The sequence below is a fragment of the Antennarius striatus genome, chromosome 9, assembly GCF_040054535.1.
Source record: "Antennarius striatus isolate MH-2024 chromosome 9, ASM4005453v1, whole genome shotgun sequence".
Taxonomy (NCBI): domain Eukaryota; kingdom Metazoa; phylum Chordata; class Actinopteri; order Lophiiformes; family Antennariidae; genus Antennarius; species Antennarius striatus.
In genome coordinates, this window is record NC_090784.1 from 2,240,446 (window position 1) to 2,263,204 (window position 22,759).

At 43.6% G+C, this 22,759-nt stretch overlaps 1 protein-coding gene across 4 annotated transcripts; it reads left to right on the top strand.

Moving 5' to 3' along the window:
- Positions 1-8,882: 8,882 nt before the first annotated feature.
- zdhhc3a (zinc finger DHHC-type palmitoyltransferase 3a) lies at positions 8,883-22,624 on the top strand. Of its 4 annotated transcripts, none has more exons than XM_068322819.1 (7): positions 8,883-8,986; positions 10,023-10,434; positions 10,685-10,809; positions 11,037-11,133; positions 13,730-13,811; positions 15,740-15,870; positions 21,907-22,624. In XM_068322819.1, exons 2-7 carry the CDS (start codon positions 10,093-10,095, stop codon positions 22,111-22,113), a joined length of 984 nt encoding a protein of 327 aa, XP_068178920.1. In that variant the 5' UTR covers positions 8,883-8,986; positions 10,023-10,092; the 3' UTR covers positions 22,114-22,624. The 4 variants fall into 4 exon arrangements, with proteins under 4 accessions (XP_068178920.1, XP_068178922.1, XP_068178921.1 ...); XM_068322821.1 differs by having other exon boundaries at positions 15,800-15,870; XM_068322820.1 differs by having other exon boundaries at positions 18,257-22,049.
- The last annotated feature ends 135 nt before the right edge of the window (positions 22,625-22,759 follow it).

Consider the following 22,759-nt stretch of genomic DNA (forward strand, 5'->3'; position numbering starts at 1 on the left):
TTAGCATTAACACATCATAATCAATTCATTTTATTAATCAATTCATGCTACCTCCATAGAATTCATGCCGCCTGCACATGTGAATGAAGTCTCACAATCGATTGATCTGGACATTGAAATAAACCACAACTAAACTGATAGAACAATTGCATCAGTCACTGTTAGTCCAGAACAAGACTGACTTATTTATTTGTTTGCTTTTTAATAGCTGAAGCTAATGTTTTGTTTCTGTCTAAAATTAGTTCGGCATAAATACTAAACATCTCTGCATGAAAATAGAAAAGGTCACATGATAAAAATGAGAACAAATGAGCCTGAATGCAGGCCCAGTTAGCCATGACATTGTGACAGTCAGCCACCACAAATAGAAATGGATCCCTGAAACAGCCTTCATTCAACTGATTATGTAAGCATGTGCTTTTACTTATCAAACTGTATTCTAGACATCCATGTGTAATGATTACCAGTGGATGAATTAGAAATACAGTGAAGGAGACGGACATGAACTGGTGTGCTGAAGCTCTGTTCAATCAGTGACGTTCAATGGCACAAAAAAAAAGATTAAGACAGAAAATGACTAAATTAGTGCAGTGGAATGAGGCCTGGACTTTTTATTAATATGAGTTTAAATTGTTTCTGTTTTTTTCTTGCCAAAATCAGATATGTGATATTTTCTGATTGGAAAAGCTTCTGAAATATTGTTTTAGAGGTTAGGCAACAGCATTACTGTGTAGGAAGTGAAACAAATCTTTGATGTGTACTTGAGAGACGCAGGCCATTCAAACGCCCCTATGAGAAATCGATCGAGAGCACTTATAAAACCACTGATCTCAATGGTTTAGTGGCTGTTCTCAGTGAGGACTACAATAAATGGAGAACTGGATTATGATAGAAAATGAGAGAATGCTTTTGTTGACTGACCAGCAGAATTTATGGAGAGTTTCTTTCTCTTTTTGCAGATCTACCAGCCATTGATTTAAAAAACAATATTATGTGTGTGTGTGTGTGTGTATGTGCGCGCGCGCGTGTGTGTATATACATAGACACACACAAATATATAAATATATATATATATATATATATATATATATATATATATATATATATATATATATATATATATATATATATATACATATACAGGTATATATATATATATATATATACATACAGTATATACACATATATACATATATTTAAAAATTTACAGTTACTTACTGGTGTTGGCTTTAAATCAAATAAATGAATATTCATTTTCACTTGAATGTATGTTTTATGAGTTTCTATTTTATTAATACATAAAATTGGCAGAAATGATAAGTCCATCACTCATATTTTTTTTCTAGAAGTATATATGTTGTAAATTGTTGTGTTTTCTTCTCAAAGTCTCCCCTGAGGCTGATGCTGTGGGACCAGACTGTAAAAGCATGATGTTCACTGGCGGGCACTGTTTGTTCTGTTTATCTGTTTTTGCTTAGAGAACATATGGAGGATGAATGTATTCCAGCTTTCAGGTCATTATGGGGTGGGGGTTGGGTAGGGGGTCACAGCTGATATATTATGGTCTGTAAACTTGAAAAACAAGACAAATATCATGCTTGGGTTAACATTTGATCTTTATTCAATACATGTCATAGATGGTTAAAAGTGAATAACAGCCTGTACTTTTTTTTTTGACTGCTCCATGACTACATTTTCTCACATAATATATTTCAAATGTTGTTCAAAGCTTTGGGGTGTTAGTCCTGACTGTTTTTTTTTTTTTTCCACAAGGTTTTTTCAAGAATCCATACGAAGTCTCCAACACAAGTTTCCACTCTCTGTAGATGCCTTTCAGTGAAAACACAGTGACATGATCACTTCATTTTAACAGAACTTTACAATGATGTCCAAGGAGTAGTGAGATGTGAAAGTGAATGGAAATTGTACGATGTACCACTCTTGTATGTTGGTATAAAATACTGTAAATGCACTTCTGTCTTCCTTTTTCTGTAAAAATGATGTATGTGCTTTGGACAATTCAATATAAAAAAAGCTAAGCAATGCATCGCATCTCTGCGCATGTGCGAGCAGGCTGCAGTTTCCTTTGCTCAGAGTGAGTTTGTTATGCCTGTGTAGGTTCTCAGTCATCCAGGTCATGGTTATCCAAAAGCTGTTGAGTCGATCCACTGGACTTTAAGTTTGTTATGCATAATTTTGCGTTTTTTTCTATGTTTCTGCATGTATTTTTTTAACATAAATTTAGATAATGTATAGTAATATGCTAGTGTACTCCAGGGAGGAGTTGATGTCTATGAGGGTCAAAGGAGACCCAGCAACACGCAATCTCATCCCCGCTGAGTTCCGACGGAGATATCGCGGATGCCGAGCGGGTCGCGTTGAAAGGACTAGACTAACGGCTATAGCCGCTAACCGGAGGCGAGTCAAGCCCTCCGTCCCCTCCGTCATCATGGGGAACGTGAACTCGGTACCGAACAAGTTGGACAAACTAACGGCGCTGTGCAGGACTGAACAGCGCTACCGGGAGACAAGCTTGTTGGTGTTCTCAGAGACGTGGCTAACTGGCGACGTGCCAGACGCTAACGTCGCACTACCCGGCTTCTCCTCCGTAAGAGCGGACCGGGACACGAGCACCGCCAGTAAGAAGAAGGGAGGTGGATTAATTATCTATGCCAACGATAGATGGTGCCATCCGGGACATGTGATGGTGAAATCAACACTATGTAACCGCGATCTGGAGCTAACAGCTGTTAGCATCAGACCCTACTACCTGGCGCATGAATTCTCACATGTCATTCTCCTCGCCGTCTACATCCCTCCACGGGCGGACCCTGAGACTTCACGAGAAACCATCTGTGGGATCACCTCTGCTCTTCGGACCCGGCACCCGGAGGCGCCCGTCATCATCACCGGTGACTTTAACCACGTCACCTTGGACTCATCTCTCCCCACAATGGTCCAGTGTGTAGACTGCCCCACACGGAAGGACAGAACCATCGATCTGTTCTACACTAATGCTAAGGAGGCATACACCGCCACCCCCCTCCCTCCACTAGGTAAATCAGATCATAACCTAGTGCACCTACAGCCCACCTACATTCCGCTGGTGAAACAGCTGCCAGCAACAACACGGCAGGTCAGGAAGTGCTCCCCGGAAGGGGAGGAGATACTGAGGGACTGCTTCCAGACCACCGACTGGGATGTCATCGTGGGCTCACACGGGGAGGACATTGAGGGGGCAGCTCAGTGTTTTACAGACTACATGAACTTCTGTGTGGACACCGTGGCCCCTGTCAGGACAATCAGGTGTTACCCCAACAACAAACCATGGGGAACCAAGGAAGTCAAGGCTGTCCTGAACAGGAAGAAGAAGGTGTTCAGGAGCAAGAACGAGGAGGAAATGAGGAAGGCCCAACAGGAAGTGAGACTCTGCCTGAGGGAAGCCAAGGAGGCGTACAGGAGGAAGCTGGAGAAGCAGCTGGGGCGCAACCAGGTGCGGGAGGTCTGGAATGGGATGAGAACCATCACCGTCATGGGAAAGGGCGCAGCACTGTGGAGGGGAATATTGAACGAGCGAATGAACTAAACAGCTTTTTCAATTGGTTCAGCTCCCCCGCCACTCCCGGCTCCTCGTCCCGGGCCTCTTCCGGTTCTGCAAACCGCTCCACTTATGCTCCCTCCTCCTGTGCTTCCTCTCCTTCCACCCCTGCCACTTCTCCCGAGCCCACTCCAAGAACTGCGAAGCTCAACGGCCCCACCTCAACCACTGGACTTCCAACCTCGCCACAACCTCCTGCTCCCACCACCACCGAGACCGTCATCACTGCAGACCTGGTGATGACAACGCTGATGAGGCTCCCCTATAAGGCGGCTGGACCAGATAAGGTCTCCCCAAGACTCCTCGAGCCTGTGCTTCGGAACTAGGGGACCTCCTGCAACAATTGTTCAACCTCAGTCTGCGGCTGGGGAGAGTCCTGTCACTGTGGAAGACCTCCTGCATTGTCCCTGTACCCAAGAAAGGACGCCCTACTGAGCTCAACGACCACCGACCGGTCGCTCTTACCTCCCACGTAATGAAGACCCTAGAGCAACTGGTCTTGGAGCTCATACATCCACAGGTGCAGGGTGGACCCTCTCCAGTTCGCCTATCAGGCCAAGGTTGGGGTTGACGACGCTGTCTTGTACCTCCTCCACCGCATACTCTCCTACCTGGACTTCTTTGACTTTTCAAGTGCCTTCAGCACCATCCAGCCCCAGCTCCTGCAGGATAAACAGACCTCCATGGCTGTGGACCCCTACCTCGTGAGCTGGATTACGGACTACCTAACAGACAGCCCCACTACGTCCGTATGGGGTACTGTTTGTCTTCTATGGCGACCAGCAGCACGGGGGCACCACAGGGGACCGCTCTCTCCCCCATTCTCTTTACCCTCTACACATCAGAATTCAAGCACAACTCGGATACATGCCACATACAGAAGTACTCCGATGACACTGCGATAGTGGCATGTATCCAGGAGGGTGATGAGGGGGGGTACAGGGCATTGGTGGCTGAGTTCGTGGAGTGGTGCCAACAGAACCAGCTCCAACTCAACGTCTTCAAGACCAAGGAGATGGTGCTGGATTTCCGGCGGGCACCTCCCTCTCCACAGCCAGTGATCCTCCGGGATTAATAAAGTATCTATCTATCTATCTATCTATCTATCTATCTATCTATCTATCTATCTATCTATCTATCTATCTATCTATCTATCTATCTATCTATCTATCTATCTATCTATCTATCTATCTATCTATCTATCTATCTATCTATCATCAAAGGCAGTGAGGTGGGGGTGGTAGGAAACTATAAGTACCTGGGACTGCAGCTACACAGCAGACTGGACTGGTCACTCAACTCTGTGTGTACAAGAAGGGGCAAAGCAGGATGTACTTCCTAAGGAGGCTGGCCTCCTTCAACATCTGTCCTAAGCTCCTTCTCATGTTCTATCAGTCCATAGTCTCCAGTATGCTGTCATACGCCATTGTGTGTTGGGGTGGGGGAGCCAGGAAAAGAGATATGGACCGTCTGAACAGACTCATCCGCAGAGCGGGCTCAGTGGTCGGGCTGAGCCTGGACTCTGTGGAGACGCTTCTGGAGAGCAGGACCATGTCTAAAGTTAAGGCTATCATGAACAACACCAGCCACCCCCTACACACCACCTTCTCCCAGCAGAGAAGCACCTTCAGCGACAGACTGCTGTCACACAGTGCCTCCAAAGAGAGGCTGAGGTCCTCCTTCGTGCCCCGTGCCATCAGGGGGTACAATGACTCTCTCAGGAGGAGCGGGGGGGAGGTGGTGAGGTCAGCACATGGTTAAATGGATTTAATTTAATTTTATACTGTTTATATTTTAATTTTATACTATTTTATATTTTAATTTTATACTGTTTATATTTTAGTTATAGTTTATCTATCTATCTATCTATCTATCTATCTATCTATCTATCTATCTATCTATCTATCTATCTATCTATCTATCTATCTATCTATCTATCTATCTATCTATCTATCTATCTATCTATCTATCTATCTATCAATGTGCAAAATGTTGAAATACACTTCCTTCAGTTCCCCTCACGAAATATTATCATATATTTTCAATGCATTAATATCAGTAATAATCAGTGTAGGGTGGTGATGAAAATGAACAAGGACTCATGTGCTCAGATCAACTTTTTCTCTGCACACCACTACCCTCTAGTGATGGTCTTAATTTTTAAAATTCATAGAGTAATTGGGACACATCTGATTTAAATGTCATACATTCCATGTATTTTGGAATGATGCATTTTGGAATGAACTAAAAATAAATAATATTTCAATAGGCTCAATTATACTTATATGGATAGTCACTTTAAAAACTAGCCCTCACATCTTCACTGGAAGAGCACCATGTTATTGACTTTATGAAGTTATAAATTATAGTTCAACACAAGCTAATAAATAGATAATGAGATCGATGAAAGGATGAGCGTATAGAAGGACGGACGGACAGATAGACCGATAGATGGATAGATAGATGGATGGATGGATGGATAGACAGACAGACAGACAGAATCATTTCTGGAATAACTATAATAGCGTGTAATAACGCCAAAAGATGCCAGCCACCACCCTAAATGACTATCACCCTGTAGCCCTCACCCCGGTAATCACCAAGTGCTTCGAGAGATTAGTCCTCCAGCACATCAAGGACTTTCTCCCCCCTTGGCTTAGATACACACCAGTTTGCCTATGGGGGAAAAAACAGATCCACTGAGGATGCCATCGCCATAGCCCTCCACTCAACGCTGTTGCACCTGGAGCAGCAGCAGAGTTATGTTCACATGCTGTTCGTGGATTATAGTTCTGCATTCAACACTATAGTCCCGGACATCCTCAACAATAAACTCTCCACCGTCGGTCTCCCTCCTCTCACATGTGCCTGGATAAAGGACTTTCTCACAAACCGACCCCAGACTGTGAGACCCGGCCCCCACCTCTCCACCACACGGACATTGAGCACCGGCTCCCCACAGGGCTGCGTGCTGAGCCCCCTCTTGTACTGCCTCTACACCCACGACTGCCGTCCGACCCACGACAGCAACTTGATAGTCAAGTTTGCTGACGACACCACAGTGGTCGGTACAGTGGTCGGTCTCATCTCCGGGGGTGACGAGACAGCCTACAGTGAGGAGGTCCAGAAGTTGGTAGCCTGGTGTTCAGAGCATAACCTGGCTCTGAACACCAACAAAACAAAAGAACTCATCATGGACTTCAGGAGGCTCAGCACGGACTCAGCCCCGCTCTACATCGACGGTGAGTGTGTGGAGAGGATTCAAACCTTCCGGTTCCTCAGCGTCCTCATCTCCTCTGATGTCTCCTAGTCGGACAACACCACTGCCATCATCAAGAAGGCACAGCAGCGGCTCCACCTCCTGAGGGTTCTCAAAAAATACAACCTGAACCCCTCCCTGCTGCTGGCCTTCTACCGCTCATCAGTCCAAAGCCTGCTGACCTACTGCATCACAGTGTGGAACGGCAGCTGCACCATGGAGGACAGGAAGAGGCTCCAGAGAGTCGTGAAGGCGGCTGAGAAGATCATTGGCTGCTCTCTGTCCTCCCTGTCGGAGATCTACTCCTCCCGCTGCCTCAGCAGAGCAAGGAACATAGCAAAGGACAAATCCCACCCCAGTTCAGGCCTGTTTGACCTGCTGCCCTCAGGCAGACGACACAGGTGCCTCAAAACTAGAACTAACACATTCCACAACAGCTTCTTCCCGAAAGCCATTACTCTGCTTAACTCAAGCATGCACTGATACCCACACACACACCCACACACCCACACACACACACACACACACACATACTGTGCAATTTGGGAACATGCAATACGCCGTGCTGGGCATGGCGCTTCACGTATCTCGATGTATACACCTGTAAATAGTCGGCATACAGCATAATGTTTGTATATACTGTACTTGTATTTGTATTGTATTTATTCTACTATTTCTACTGTTACACTATTGCACTGTGAGGAGTTGCTAAAATGTCATTATACCATGTATAGTGACAATAAAGGCTTTCTATTCTATTCTATTGTATTCTGTTCTATTCTATTCTATTCTATTCTAACTACTACACAGTGACAATTTTTCTTTCATGATGGCAGGTGAGGCCGTGCCTCACCTGCCTCACCTGGAAGAATTACATTAAATGGTTATATTTATCCAGTGGGGCAGCACGGTGGCGGAGTGGGTCGTGCTGTCGCCTCACAACACGGCGGTTCCGGGTTTGAGTCCCGCTCTGTGCGGAATTTGCATGTTCTCCCCGTGTCTGCGTGGGTTCTCTCCAGGCTCGCCGGCCTCCTCCCACCTCCAAAAACATGCACTTCAGGTTGATTGGCCGGTCCCAAATTGCCCGTAGGAGTGAGTGTGAGTGTGCTTGTCTGTCTTCTTGTGTGGCTCCGCGGTGCACTGGCGTCGTGCCCGGAGTGTCCCCCGCCTCACACCCCATGCCAGCTGGGATAGGCTCCAGCTCCCTGTGAACCGCTGCGGCAGATACAGCGGCAGAAAATGGATGGATGGATATTTATCCAGTGATGTGTATTATAAAGTTATTTTCCGTTTAACGTCACCAATTTTAGGCTATTTTTATGAATCTGCGCCCATGGCTCGACTAGCTGTGCTGGCATGCTATAGTGTGCCCGTAATGCTATCTGTCTATATGTCACTATTGCTCTATGAACTAAATTCCCATAATTTAGCTAATGTACAGTGTTTTTTTTGTCAACAACTGTACGTGTGTAATGTCTTTCATGAGTTGAGCGGTCCTGAAACCGCTGGGACAAGGCACTACGTGAGGCCCGCAGTTCTCCAGCCTCCTCTTAGGGGGCGCTGGTGATCCCAGGGATCCGGCCAAGGATTCCTCTTCCTCGGCCGTAGAAGTGACAGTAAACTACGATCTGCAGTCAAGTGCAGCCATTCATTTGTTTTCTGCTCGCCTTGCCTTACTATAAAAACGGAGGATTACATATCTCGACTCAACATTTTTTCGATGCTTTTGTTCAGAAGGAGCTGCACATGGACTTCATTTATAAGTAAACGTAACATATGAACAAACATGTAGGAAACAACATAACGTTTTTTGATCAAATGTGCTAATTGTGTTAGTTTGTATGTGTAAATAGTGGGTTCATATTTTTTTTAAATGTAATTATGATGAAATCAGTGCCTCACCAGCCATGAACCTCACCGCACAGCACTGCTAATACATCATTTGAATCGTTCCTTTTGATCATTAACAGAATGTGACACTATAGTGAAATGACGCACAGGAAGTTACGTCATTACGTCATTACGTATTCATTTTAGGGGGAAGTGGGCGGGGCGGATGCGTGACACCGACGGAAGCTACTAGCAGCAACAGCGAGCCGTCCAGACCGAGAGGGTTGTTCGCGTTTCAGGTGAGGTCCAGCGGGATGTAACGATAGTTAATCAGGAATAAGACAGGCAGACGCCTCGGGGCTTACTCCGCTTTACGGCTGAGGGAAGAGCTTTGATAGGACGATGCGAACAGGATCGTAAATGCAACGTTAGCTGAGCAGCTAGCTAACTGTGACCAACATTTATTACATTGTTTTGACTCGCGCTGCGTTCAGGTTCAGGTCAGCTCCGTAAAAACCAACGAGCTGTTCGTTACAGCACTAAGTCGTCTCATAAGCCGTCTTTTACTGAATAAGCCATTATTATCATATAGGAAAATAATAAAGGCAATACTCATAGCTTATTTACATGGCTATACTATATAGTATATATACTATAGCATAGTATATATACTATACTATACTATACTATACTATACATGGCTATAAAGATGTTTTGAATTCAGCCGTGAGACTGGAACAGCCTGAGCTACACACACACACACACACACACACACACACACACACACACACACACACACACACACACACACACACACATATACTATATACACACAGTAACCCCTTGTTCCTTGCAATTAATGCATTCCAAAAACCACAAGCGAATAACGAAGTCCGCAGTATAGCGACAAACTATCTTATTATTTACGGCAATTTAAACCAATGTTTTTACTGTTGATGGAGGTAACTGATTCGCTGTGGCAACCCCTGAAGGGAAAAGCTGAAAGGAAAAGAAGATGATTATTTACAGTAATTTAAACGTTCATGAACCCTCCCCATACTGATGTTAAACCACCTACTATGTGTATTACCTTTTCCCACACTCTGATAGACTGTTTAAAGCACTTTTGTGCCTCAGAGAAGTCCAAGATTCACGGAACGTAGCGCACTTCCGTCAAGCAATAGAATTTGCGTATGGTATCGCGTGACTGCCCACCAAAAATACGCGATGAGGGGAAGTCGTGAGTGTTGATGTGCAAATGGGCAAGGGATTACTGTGTGTGTATGTGTATATATATCCAAACTCTTGTCTAACCTATGATCTGCTCTTCTCCAGCATGCCATGACTGAAAGCGGGGCTTGAAGGCACAGTGGGTCCAGCAGCAACTGTCTATCATAGATGAAGAATGAAGAGCCCGGTCCACAGATGCAGGGACACAGAGCACGGGCGTGGGCAGAGTGGGGCAGGGGCAGGAACCAACTACCTACAGACCGAGCAGCGCATTCCTATCTCCAAAGATGTCATCACTTCCTCCTCTGCCTCTGCCATGTGGTTCATCAGGGACGCCTGTGGCATCGTGTGCGCGGTCATCACCTGGATGCTGGTGTTCTATGCAGAGTTTGTGGTGCTGTTTGTGATGCTTCTGCCCTCCAAAAGTCTAACTTACAGCATTGTGAACGGTGCCCTGTTCAATGCGCTTGCCTTCCTTGCCCTTGCCTCACACCTCAGGGCCATGTGCACCGACCCTGTATGTGGGACTTCTTTGGTGTTATACACAAATTTTAAAATTAGGCTGCAGATTGTCATGTTTTACCTCCCATTGTCATTAAGAGTTTGGAGTTTTGCTTTGTTCAATAGAAACTTGTTTATTTCAGCAAAACATAAAAAAGTACAGTATGTGTAATCTGTGAGTTTGTTTGAGTAGCAGTAGGATGCAGCATTAATATGTCACAAATGACTCTGAAGTCCTCAACTGGTGCGCTCATGTTTTGTGTTAGGGAGCAGTGCCTAAAGGGAATGCCACCAAGGAGTACATAGAGAGCCTTCAGCTGAAACCAGGACAGGTTGTCTACAAATGTCCCAAGTGCTGCAGCATCAAGCCTGACCGAGCACACCACTGCAGGTGGGGCAGAAGGACGTTCAACCGGTCCCATGGTCACAGTGGGAGCCTTTAGTTGCAGTAATTAAAGTCCGACTCTTTTAAATTCAATAAGCTGTTATATTGTGAAACGTGTGCGTTTTGCTCCCTTGTGTTTTTTGGTGTTTTTTTGCACTGTTCCCCTTTGGTTGCTTTGTGGACCTGACATAGTGTCACCTCATCTTTTTCTCATCTTATTGTTTGTGTCACAGTGTTTGCAAACGTTGCATACGGAAGATGGACCACCACTGTCCCTGGGTCAACAACTGCGTTGGGGAGAACAATCAAAAGTATTTTGTGCTTTTCACAGTAAGTTGATGAAACAGCCTGTCGTAGACTGACCATAAACACCCATTAAACCAGAAAGTTACTGCCAGACCTCCACCCCCAGTAGTCCAGTGTTCCATCACACCACCCACCCACTGCTGTAACACACCACAGGGGTTTCAATCATTTTTGGGAATCCATGTGTGGGGGTGGTTGTTCTGAAGACGATGCTGTGTGTTATCTTCCTTCCTGGTTGCGTGGTTGTGACTAGTCCCCCTAAACAAAGAATGCAGTTCAAAATCAACATGTTCCTCTAACCTGTAGCAAAGCTTCCCCTAAAGCACTGCCCCAGGTTGTTTCATTACTGTAATGAAATATGAAAGTCAATTGATTTCTGTGACTTGCTGCTTTGCTGTTGCTCAAACTACTGCCTCTCTCCTTTTACCTGCTTGACCTTTGCTGCCTTCAAACTAGGGAGGAAGAAGTTAAGTCTGTGCTCACACTTACATCTGTATTACTGAACTAGTCCCCCTAAACAAAGAATACACTTCAAAATCAACATGTTCCCCTAACCTGTAGCAAAGCTTCCCCTTAAAGCACTACCCCAGGTTGTTTTGGTGTGAATAGTGGATTTCTGTAGAAATGTGACTACTCCAGAATAAAAGAACCAATTACTGTTGTGTTTCTCAAACAAAAAAAAAGAAATTAAAAATTTACTTTTGAAACATTTAAAAGGCGATGAATCTTTCCAGAATCATGACCCGGTTAGTGAACAAGACCCTTTTCTTCTAGCTGCCTTTGTTGACAGTAAACAAGTGCATCCTGCCACTGTTTATGTGGTACCCTGTCAGTCACTGTTTCCTCCGTCTTGGTTATAGCTGATTTATGTAGTTTTGTTGAAAGAAAACAGTTTCTGTATTAAATTTATTATAAATCCAGCAAAAATCATATTCTTTGGGTACATTGGATATTTTCATGGTTGCAAAAATAAACCGCTGGGAACACATTTTTAAGTGTGGACAAAGAAAACATGGACAAAATTGTTGGTACCCCTCTGTTAATGAAAGAAAAACCCACAATGGTCACCAAAATCACTTGAAACTTCGAAAAGTAACAATAAATAAAAATTTATTGAAAATTAAGCAAAATCAGACATTACTTTGGAATTGTCGTTCAACAGAATTGTTTAAAAAAACAAACTAATGAAACGGGCCTGGACAAAAAGGATGGTACCAATAACTTCATATTTTGTTGCACAACCTTATGAGGCAATCACTGTAATGAAACCATTTCTGTAGCTGTCAATGAGACCTCCACACCTCCCAACAGGTATTTTGGCCCACTCCTCGTGAGAATACTTCTCTAGTTGTCCTCTCCCATATTTCAGCTCTTTCCACAGATGTTCAATAGGCTTTAGATCTGGGCTCGTAGAAGGCCACTTCAGAATAGTCCAATGCTTTTCTCTAAACCATTCTTGGGTGTTTTTAGCTGTGTGTTTGGGGTCGTTATCCTGTTGGAAGACCCATGATCTGCGACTGAGACCAAGCTTTCTGACACTAGGCAGCCCATTTCTCTCCAGAATGCCTTGATGGTCTTGAGATTTCATTTTACCTTACACAGATTCAAGACACCCTTTGCAGCCCCAGAACATGACCAAATCTCCTCCATGTATCACAGTAGACAGTGTTCTTCATATGCTTGATTTTTCCATCTGTGAACATAGAGGTGATGTGCCTTACCAAACAGCTCCAGTTTTGTCTCGTCTGTCCAAAGAACATTCTCCCAGAAGCTTTGTGGCTTGTCAACATTCCGCAAACACCAGTCTCGCTTTTTTATGATTTGCTTTGAAATCCTTGGTCGTCTCCAATGGACTCCACTTTGGCTCACACTTTAACGACGAATAGTGCGATCTGACACTGATGTACCTTGGCCTTGGAGTTCATCTTTAATTTCTTTGGAGGTTGTTCTGGGCTCTTGGGATACCTTTTGGACTATCCATCTCTTCAATGTATCATCAATTTTCCTCTTGTGGCCACGTCCAGGAAGGTTGACTTCAGTCCCGTGGATCTTCTGAATTGTTGTCACGGGAACATCAGGCTGCTTAGAGATTGTCTTATAGCCTTTACCTTTAACACGCTGGTCTATAATTTTCTTTCTAAGCTCCTGAGACAACCCTCTCCTTTGCTTTCCGCTTTTCCATGTTCAGTGCGGTACACACCACGTCACCAAACAGCACAGTGAGTATCACCCTTTAAATAGGCAGACTGACTACTTATGAGATTCAACACACCTGTGATGCCAATTACAGGACACACCTGAGTTATTCATGTCGCTCTTCATTCATGTCAATTTTTTTTCAGTCTCTTACAGAGGTACCATCATTTTTGTCCAGGCATGTTTCAGTAGTTTCTTTTTTTTTAAAATTATGTTGAACGACAATTAAAAAGTAATGACTGATTTTGATTGTTTAATTTCCAATACATTTTTAATTACTGTTACTTTTGTAAGTTTCAAGTGTTTTCAATCACCATTGTGGATTTTTCTATCATTAACAGAGGGGTACCAGCAGGTTTGTGGGTGTGGGTGTGTGGGTGTTGACGTGTTGTTCCTGACGTCCCTCCTTGTTTTTGTTACCTAGATGTACATTGCACTCATCTCTCTCCACTCTCTGGTCATGGTGGTCTTCCATTTCCTCAACTGCTTTGAAGATGATTGGACAAGTGAGTGTGTTTCCTTCATGTTGCCTTCAATCCCTGCATGCGTGAAAAGAAAAGCCTTTAAAACTTGAACTAAACTAAATCTGACCTGCACATTTTTCTTTGAAATATCTTTGTATCGTTGGAATAAAATAATTTAAAATACTAAATTTTAAATACAGTATATCTATAATGTATAAACCTTTCAAAATGGGTAGTGAAAATGAACTATACATGGATGTACAATATTTGGATTAAATGACAGGACTGATATAATTCACATCAATCATCGTTATGTGAACCAGAATGTGTTTATTGGGTTGTTACAGTTCATCTTAGTGACTCAGTATCATAAGTTGTCAGGCATTAATACACAGCTGATCCATGTAAATATATTCTGAACAGATTATACAAGGTTCATGTTTTCCTGGGAACATACGGTGCTGGTGGGTCAAAAGAACTTTTCTAGCATTAAAACAGCGCTATGGGATAATGATATATAAAAAATAAAAACAATAAATAAACACAGATATACACAGATAAATTTTCTCCATCAGTGAAAAACATGAACAAAAGTTTCTTCTAACATTAAATTCTCTAGCGTTGTTTTCCTGCTGTACCCTACAGATCCGTGTTGAACGTGACCTGACCCATGTTTTGTGTCTGTGCATCCTCATGTTCACCACTGTGTCACAGAGTTCAGGAGGCAGCATGACAAATATCTTGCATCCTCAATTTATCCTCCAGGTCGCCCATCAGGTTCAGTCTCCACTATTTTTATTTTGGTCCGTTGAAGTTGAGACACAGAAGCTTCACAGCTGAAGAATAACAACCAATGATGACACATCATTTAAGAATGAGAATGTAGGATGGAGCAAGGAAACGAGAGGATTTCTCATACACTGAAAGCTCCTTTCCTGTCTGTGTTTGTTCTCTGAGCCTTTTCTTCAGAGGTGACAGAGAGGTTATGTGTGTTCTACAGTTCTAAAATTCCAACCCACCATGAACATACTGTGTATTCACTTCTAAAAGCATAAGTGTCACAGCTGAACCCATAGTGTAGTCCAGAGGTAGATCTCTGTTAATGAAATAGAGTCAGTAACCAGGACCTGACTGCATGAAATCAGACCGCTTTAATGCCTTCATTGTGTTTTTATTGCATCATGTCTTCAGATTTTCTGTCCATTCTCATGAAAACCTCAGTCTTGGCTGGAGTTAATTCAGATTTGCCTCAAAAATGCATTTGAACTTAAACAGGAAGTGCTCATAGTCTGACTGTCAGACACCGTGATGTACAAAACATGTTCTTAGCCATAATTCAAGCATTTATAATGACTACCAAATTAATGTCAAATAGGATGAACTGTCTTCATGACAAATGTCTAAAGTCAGCTTCATTCTGACGTCACAATAGTCAGCGGGATTGGGACGGTATTTCACTGTTGGTTGGATACTGTATCAGTGGCACTAACCCTGCAGAACAGAGGAGCTGTTCTGCAGGGTTGAACATTAATCTTTTAAATTTGTACCTTATTTGTGGTCAGTGATTTAGAGCTGTAACAGCCAAACATCATTGAATTCAGGGAAATACTTTTCTGTTCATTCCCATAAACCTAAAGCAATGGTGGGCACAGCGGTCTTCTGCCTGGGGCCATTTGCTTCTGATGATGTTAAAGTTACTCACTTAGGGTTACTTTTGATCCGGGGTGGTGTTATTTTAGCCCTCTTGTTTGTTTCCTGTCTGCATATGATTTACGAGTAGATGCACAACCTGCCAATAACCCTAACCCAGCTGAACCGCCCGATCCCAAACACTCATCAGCCTTCCTGCTTTAATAATATTTAGCATCCTCATCATCGGAGTGCACTTTGATTGTAGTACATGACAGCTCCTCATAGCACTCTCTTTTTGCCCCTTCACTTCTCTTCCTCCATGTCCCTCCTTACCCCAGAGTGCAGTTCCTTCTCGCCTCCAGCAACAGTTATCCTCCTCATACTCCTGTGTTTTGAAGGTCTCCTCTTCCTCATCTTCACCTCTGTGATGTTCGGCACACAGGTCCACTCCATCTGTACCGACGAAACCGTAAGTGACCCATTTCGTGACCAACAATCCTCCTCCTTCCCTCAATTCTCCTGTTCCTCCTTTGCTTTTTAATATTAGCAGCTTTGACCGTCTTATTCAAACTGCTAAAAAGCTAATGGACGTCTCTCATTTGCAGCAAATTCTTACCTTTGAAAACATTTTAAAAATGAGTTATTCCTTAAAAGAAAAACACCAATACTGAGTGCTTTAAATTGCATTTACTGTAATCACTGCGCTGATCTGAGAACAATAATTCTGCTGAACTATAATGTGTTAAATATACACAAATAAGAGAAATCGATGGTTGCCAGGATGACATGTGAAGTGTGCTTTCATGTCCTACTGTTTGGTACCAAGAGTCCAGGTGCCCCTGTAAACATCATGTTTACTGCGTTGGGATTAAACAGGTGACAGCTGCACTGCTTTCTGGGCACTTGGGTGATTCAAGCAGTGTTGTTTTGTGGTTTGCATGGACACTACATGGAGATGTTTTCTTGTCTGTATTGATGCGCCGAGCGACAAAGTGGTGAACTGCTTAAACAGCAATAGGTCTGGTTGCTGGGTCATGTGACCATCCGCCCACCCGAAGGTGACAGTAATTTGTGTTTCTTTAAAAGTTGCTCTGCTGACTAATGAATGCGATTTCTGGCGACTCGCGGTAAAGCCTGATTTGGTCTGGTTGTTGCCAAGCAACACGTCTTGCATACAAGACACTGAACTGACGCTGGATCAGTTGATCTGATCGAGGTTCCTCTGTGTCACAGCCTGTGTTAGAGCTCCATGAGCCTCACGCCCACCAGTACTAATGAGTCCTGATCACATCTATTCAGTCTCACCTCCAGTCTGTTCAAGTGTTTCTAAGAGGGATCCGAAGAGAACGCGCCACAAACACTCAGTCCAGTCTCTGCCAGGCTCAGCTGTTCCCTTCATTTAGACCCTTACCTCAACACCACAACCTGTGAACACACGAACAAACAGTCACTCACAGGAAATAGGCTGTGTTCCATCAGTTCAATCAGACTTCCCCTCTGTGTTTCTTTGCCTGTTGCTATTTCACAGAGGCAATGTTGCTGGACTTCAGGCTGCATGAGAGAATTGTGATTGGTTTAAAGAATTATAGAGAGACAAGAGTATCTTTCCTTGTGCAGGTAATCCTCAACCTACAAACACAATTGCTTGTTAGAGGCTGTTCGTAAGCTGAATTGTTCACAAATTATTTATTACATCCCGCTTTAAAACGGTGATGTATTGTAATTGTCAGTGTCTGTCCCTCCATTAGTCCACCAAATATCTTCAAAACCATTGCAGATGGAAAGATAAAAAGCACATTCTTCGGGGGGCAAAGGGGATGAAAATGAGGTGATTACCTTGACCTTGAGAAAACTAGTTCAAGGTCAAATTTAAACTTTTGTACACTCAGAAACCGGATAAGATAGAAAGACGAGGGAGAAGGCCAGTGTGAATGAGATCATAGATCAAAGTTAGTGTTTAGATCAATGACAGTAGGTCAGAGCACTAGCTTTGATCGTTGACCTATGGAAGTAGGTCAGGGTAAATTTTGAATTCAGGGGTGTCGCGCGATGTGGCAGTCTGTGACTGCATTGGTTCTAGTTAAATTTCAATCTGTAATCTCCATTTGAGATCATTTAAATGTCATTACTACCCTAAATACTAAAGTACTATTCCCTAAGACTGACCAGAAACAATTATAGGACAAGAAAACAACACTTAATAAAATAGCATAATGTAGTACTATAATGTAGCTTACCTTTAGAGTGAATGGATGGGGTATTGTTGGTGAGAGGCAGAGCTGTGGTAGAAAGGGGAACTGTAGTAGTCGGACATGGTGGCGCCCGTTTGTTCATATCTCCGACTGTTGGTAAATAGGATGTTTGTACGTTGGGGACTACCTGTACATCACAGTAATAGGCTGACCCAGACATTTTCATTGACACCATGTCAAGTCAAGGTGTGAATATGGTGGAGTTCCACTTTCAGTGATTGAAAGATGTAAAAGTAATTTAATGAAAGGCTTTGAGTATCACTAGAAGGAGTCACTGTTCTCTCTGTTGCTCTCTGATATTCTAAACTTCTCTTGGCGGCTAGTGGAACTCACCAAACCAACTCCTTCTCATGCTTTTCTTCTTTTTGTCTGCAACTCTAGTTTATATGAACAGGAGACATTTGACTGCCCCATCGTGAAGTCATTTAGAGAAGTGTTCCACGTTCTTTAAGCTTGTAATGCTAGGTTTGTGGCCAACAGGATGTTCAGATTTTTTTGTATGAGTATATTTTTAGTGCGCTGAAAAATCATCAGTGTGATTTGTGATTACTAACAGGGTCACAAAGGTCCACCAACTGAAGCTTGGTTGTCTCTCGTTTTCAGGGCATAGAGCAGTTGAAAAAGGAAGAGAGAAGATGGGCTAAAAAAACTAAGTGGATGAACATGAGGGCGGTATTTGGACACCCTTTCTCCTTTTTGTGGTTTAGTCCCTTCTCCACCCCTGAGCACGGGAAAGCTGAGACCTACCAGTATGTGGTGTGAGCGCTCAGCCCCGGGAAGGAGATGACGCGAACAGAACAGAAGTGGGGAAAGTCCTACTCAGCTCCGACAGTGACTGACTCTATCTGACACGCTAGCCATGAACAGCTTTCCATCTGCTTTTTGTGTTGCAGACAGTGTGTGCCACGTGTTTCTGTTTGTGTTGCCTTGAGTGAGTGGAGTTGCAGAGAAAAAGAAACTACTTTGACCTTGTGAATTCTGTTCTCAAACACTGTGATGACTCTGTTGTTGTTTCAGAAACGTCTTTTCTTACTTCTTGTTTACTCTTGCTTTACTCTAAGTGTTAACTAAATTTCAGGAAACACACTTTACCCTTATGGTTCCAGACGTCTATTCCTGAAACACCCAGTAAGAGGACTGTGTTGTTTATTGTGTGCTTCATGCTGTTTTGCATGCACCTTCGTTTTAAACACCTCAATAGACGAAACACCCAAAATCATGACAGGAAATGAGAGCGAGGGAATAGATGTCTAGTGATGGGTCCTGAGCAGCAAACCCACAACCACCATACACACACACGGGTCACACAACTGACCACCTGAAGGTGGCCCAAGAGAGCACGCATGACTTAGAATGTAGGCCACCTCACTGTAACATGAGCTGAGTGCCCCCCCCCCCCCAAAGGCCTGATCACCCACGCTCCAGTGTGTGTGTATGTGTGTGAGTGTGCACGAACATTTGTCAGTGCTCTAAGCCCACATGGTGTTGTGATGTTGTGAGTTTGTGCCGCATTCAGTGAAACTCATCATTATTTGGGAAGTCATTTTGGAGAAATTCCTACAAAAAAGGTCACTAGTATGTGTTAAACCTGGATGTCATGGAGACGGCTTGTATGGATGCTGTGTGGATTCAAAGAGAAGCCGTGTTTAACCATGCAAAGCTCTGCATGCGTCACACGCAGCAGCAGGATGTTAGAAGGACCAATTCTGCACTATTCCAGGTGACTTCAGAGTATTTATCACAGTATTAACGGCTCTTATTCACACATATACTAACAAGGCTAATTTTGTACTCACATTTCAAGTTTTCTTTTGTGAACTGCTGTGTTCTAATGTGTGCATTTTATTCTATTCATTGTGTACATGCTATTGTATGTGTTATCTGAATGCATGGATCAAATGAAGACTGATTTTGTGACGTATGTGAAACTCTGGTACCATGGTGTCGACTACTGCCGCTAGCCAGAGTGACGGTGGGGACGATTTGTTTTTTACAGAAATTTGAATTCTTTCTAAATATTCTGATGATATTTCAGCACATGCAGGGACAATAAACACTTCTCAGTTTCAATTGGACAAACTGTTTGCTTGCTTTTTTTGAATGTATTTCACTTGGACTGTGAAGGGGCTTGTGCTTTTTTCCTGTCAAGAGAAAATATTTGTACTTCCCTAGCAACACACCCTTGCTGTTAAATTCTCTTTGTGCTTCTCTCTCTATCTGCCTCTTCTCCATGAAATGTTTTCTCCACTCATGCATTTGCTTTGGTTGATAAGTCATTCTGCTGAAAGCTTTGCGAAGCAGTCAACTCCTTATAGACTAGAGGAGAGGTAAGCTTGTGCCAGAGGTTGTCTGAGCTGAACGCATCAAGCATGTAGACGGTCTGAAGGCCAACAGGCTCCTCGAGATGTTTCTGTTTCGGACTCAACCAAACATTAGGAATGAATGAGTGGGCTCCACGTGCAGTAGCATGCATTCGCTGTTGTGACCATGTAATATGTTTGCATCTTCCAGAGTGGTTTATTCTTTATTTCTACATGCATGTGTGTCATTGTGTGCAGTGTTTTATGATATTAAGGGCATGTTTCAAACACTATACAAGAGAACAAAGCATTTAAATGTCAGAAGGCGTATGTGCATTGAAAGAGTTGGTTACAGTAGTGTCTACTATTTAAAAAATATTTAATGTGTGCAAGTACAGCAATATGCCGAAGAATGCCATCATGTCGTTCTGTATCTGGTTGCAGTTTGCATGCCTGCATGCTTTTCTGAGTTACGATCCTGCACAGCAGAATAAATCTCAGGCCCCGTCCACACGGTACCGGAACTTTTCGAAAACGCAACTTTTTTCAACCCGCATAGAAAACGATTTGCGTCCACACGACGGCATTTTCAAGAAAATCTCCGTCCATACGTAACCGCATAATTGCGTTTCTCAAGAAGACGTCCATCACCGAGTTCTCCCACCAGCACACAGCGCATCCCGGTCTGACCCAGAACTGGCGTCGGCGTCTTTGGCGAGTAACATGAATGAAAGAATGTATATAAACTTTGTTTCTTTCTTCATGAGTCACAGACGAACAAATATTCAAGTGTCAAGCATGTTAATCAATGTGTCTTCAACGTATAGCTGTTATACGTCAGAAAATAGCTGGTTTTAACTCCATCCATTCTGTGTGTACATGTAGACACGGGTCACACACACTGACGTCACAGTGGTTTTTGTCCCACTGACACACCCCCCGGATAGAAAAAATAGCGGATACAGCGTCCACACGACAACGCAGACCCGCCGTTTTCAAAATATTTCACCTTGGCCAGGGTTTTTTCAAAAAGTATTTCTGTCCCAGATATCTGTGTTGTGAACAGAAGGCGTAACCACAACAAGAAAGTTGCGTTTTCAAAACAATCCGGCACCATGTGGACGGGGTCTTAGTGTACAATACATTCTGAAACGCATACTTTATTTTTCCTCGACGTACCTTCATGGATTAATTAAAAAATAGGCTCAGAATTTAATGTGCAATATTTTAAGACAAGTCCAGTAGCCGTATGCATACGATCTTGGAGCTGAGTCAAAAGAAATGGAGTGGGGGTGTGGACTGCAGTCTGTGGGTGTGGGTGGCAAAGCGTCACGCCAGGATTCAACATCTCAGCAACTGAGATGAATTAACATTGAATTGTTTACAGATATCCATGGTCCTTAATTGCCTGATCTCAACATCTGCTGAATGGATTTGTCACAAATGTTCATGCAGACGATTTCCAAAAAATTGATTAGTTACATGAGGGCAGTAGGATGGACTGTTGAAGGGGCTAGGAAGGTGCTCAGTGCTGCGCTAAAGGGGTAAAAAGGGAATGTCTTTGGTTATTTTTGTGTGATAAAGGTAAAATGTGAAGTTGCTCTTGAAAGAGCCTGTCTTGCAAAGTTAAAGAATGTGGAAACAGTTTCTGAACTACTGGACCCAAGTACGGTCTAGTACTTGAGCATGATCCTTTTGACAAACCAACCAGCAGATGCTGGCAAATGGAGTTTAGAGAGGAGAACTGACCACATCCAAGTCTTCTGAGACAGAACTTTTTGTTTCAGCATTAGTCAGATGTTTATGAGAAACGGGTCCAAGCAGCAGGACCACAGTGTCGTAGCAGTGTGTGTCACCAGCTGTATGTTGTAGATGTGATTGTGCATGTAGACCCACATCCAGGCCTTCCTGGATCGGATCCTTCCACCACCCTCACTGCTGTGTCTTCTCCAGGGAATCGAGCGTCTCAAAGGGGAGACAGGGAAATGGGGGAAGGTGCCGTGTTGGAAGGCCATGGAGATGGCGTTCGGCGGCCCCTTTTCTCTGTCCTGGTGTAGCCCGTTCGCTGGGCTGAGCTGCAAGAAGAGCCCCCAAGAGCACATCACTGTCCCACAGGGGGAGATCATCGAGGAGGATGTCATAGAGATACCTCTCACCTGATCGCCTGCAGTCTGGCATTGCTACTGTACAAGCTGATCTCTGGGATATGGAGTCAAACTTTTCAGGGCTTTCTGGTTAGGGAGAATTTCTATTGGACGACTGACAGAGGTGGAGCACCTCGGAGCTCCTGATGACCCCACAGAAGGGTCTCCAGCTGGAGGTGACCGTGTCATGAGGTCCCCACTAACGTAGCACGACTTTCTGCCCCAGCCAGTCTGTCCTCCAATGCCTTCCTGTTGGTGAACACTTCCTCAGCCTTAACCGTCATTCACAGATAACGTTTTAAATTTGATATGGGGGGGTGGGGTGACACTGACACACTTAAAGCACTCATCTGTTCCTCAGGTGCACATTTGGACAGAGGCGGTGGAAGAGATTATGTTATCAAGGTGCTGAATAAAAGGGCTTTAACCTTTAAATGGATCATGGGACCATTCAAGTTTACATTATTTTAACACTGTTAACTGTGGGTAAATGTTTTATTTCTAAATAAATCCAAATATCTCCATGAGTTGTATTGTCTTTCATGTTTTTTCTGTTACTGATCAGAGCTTGGCATGAGGGGCAATTTGAAGTCATCTGGACAGTTTCACATTACAAAACCTCGATGGACACACACACGTTTAAAAAATATATAGTAAAAAGT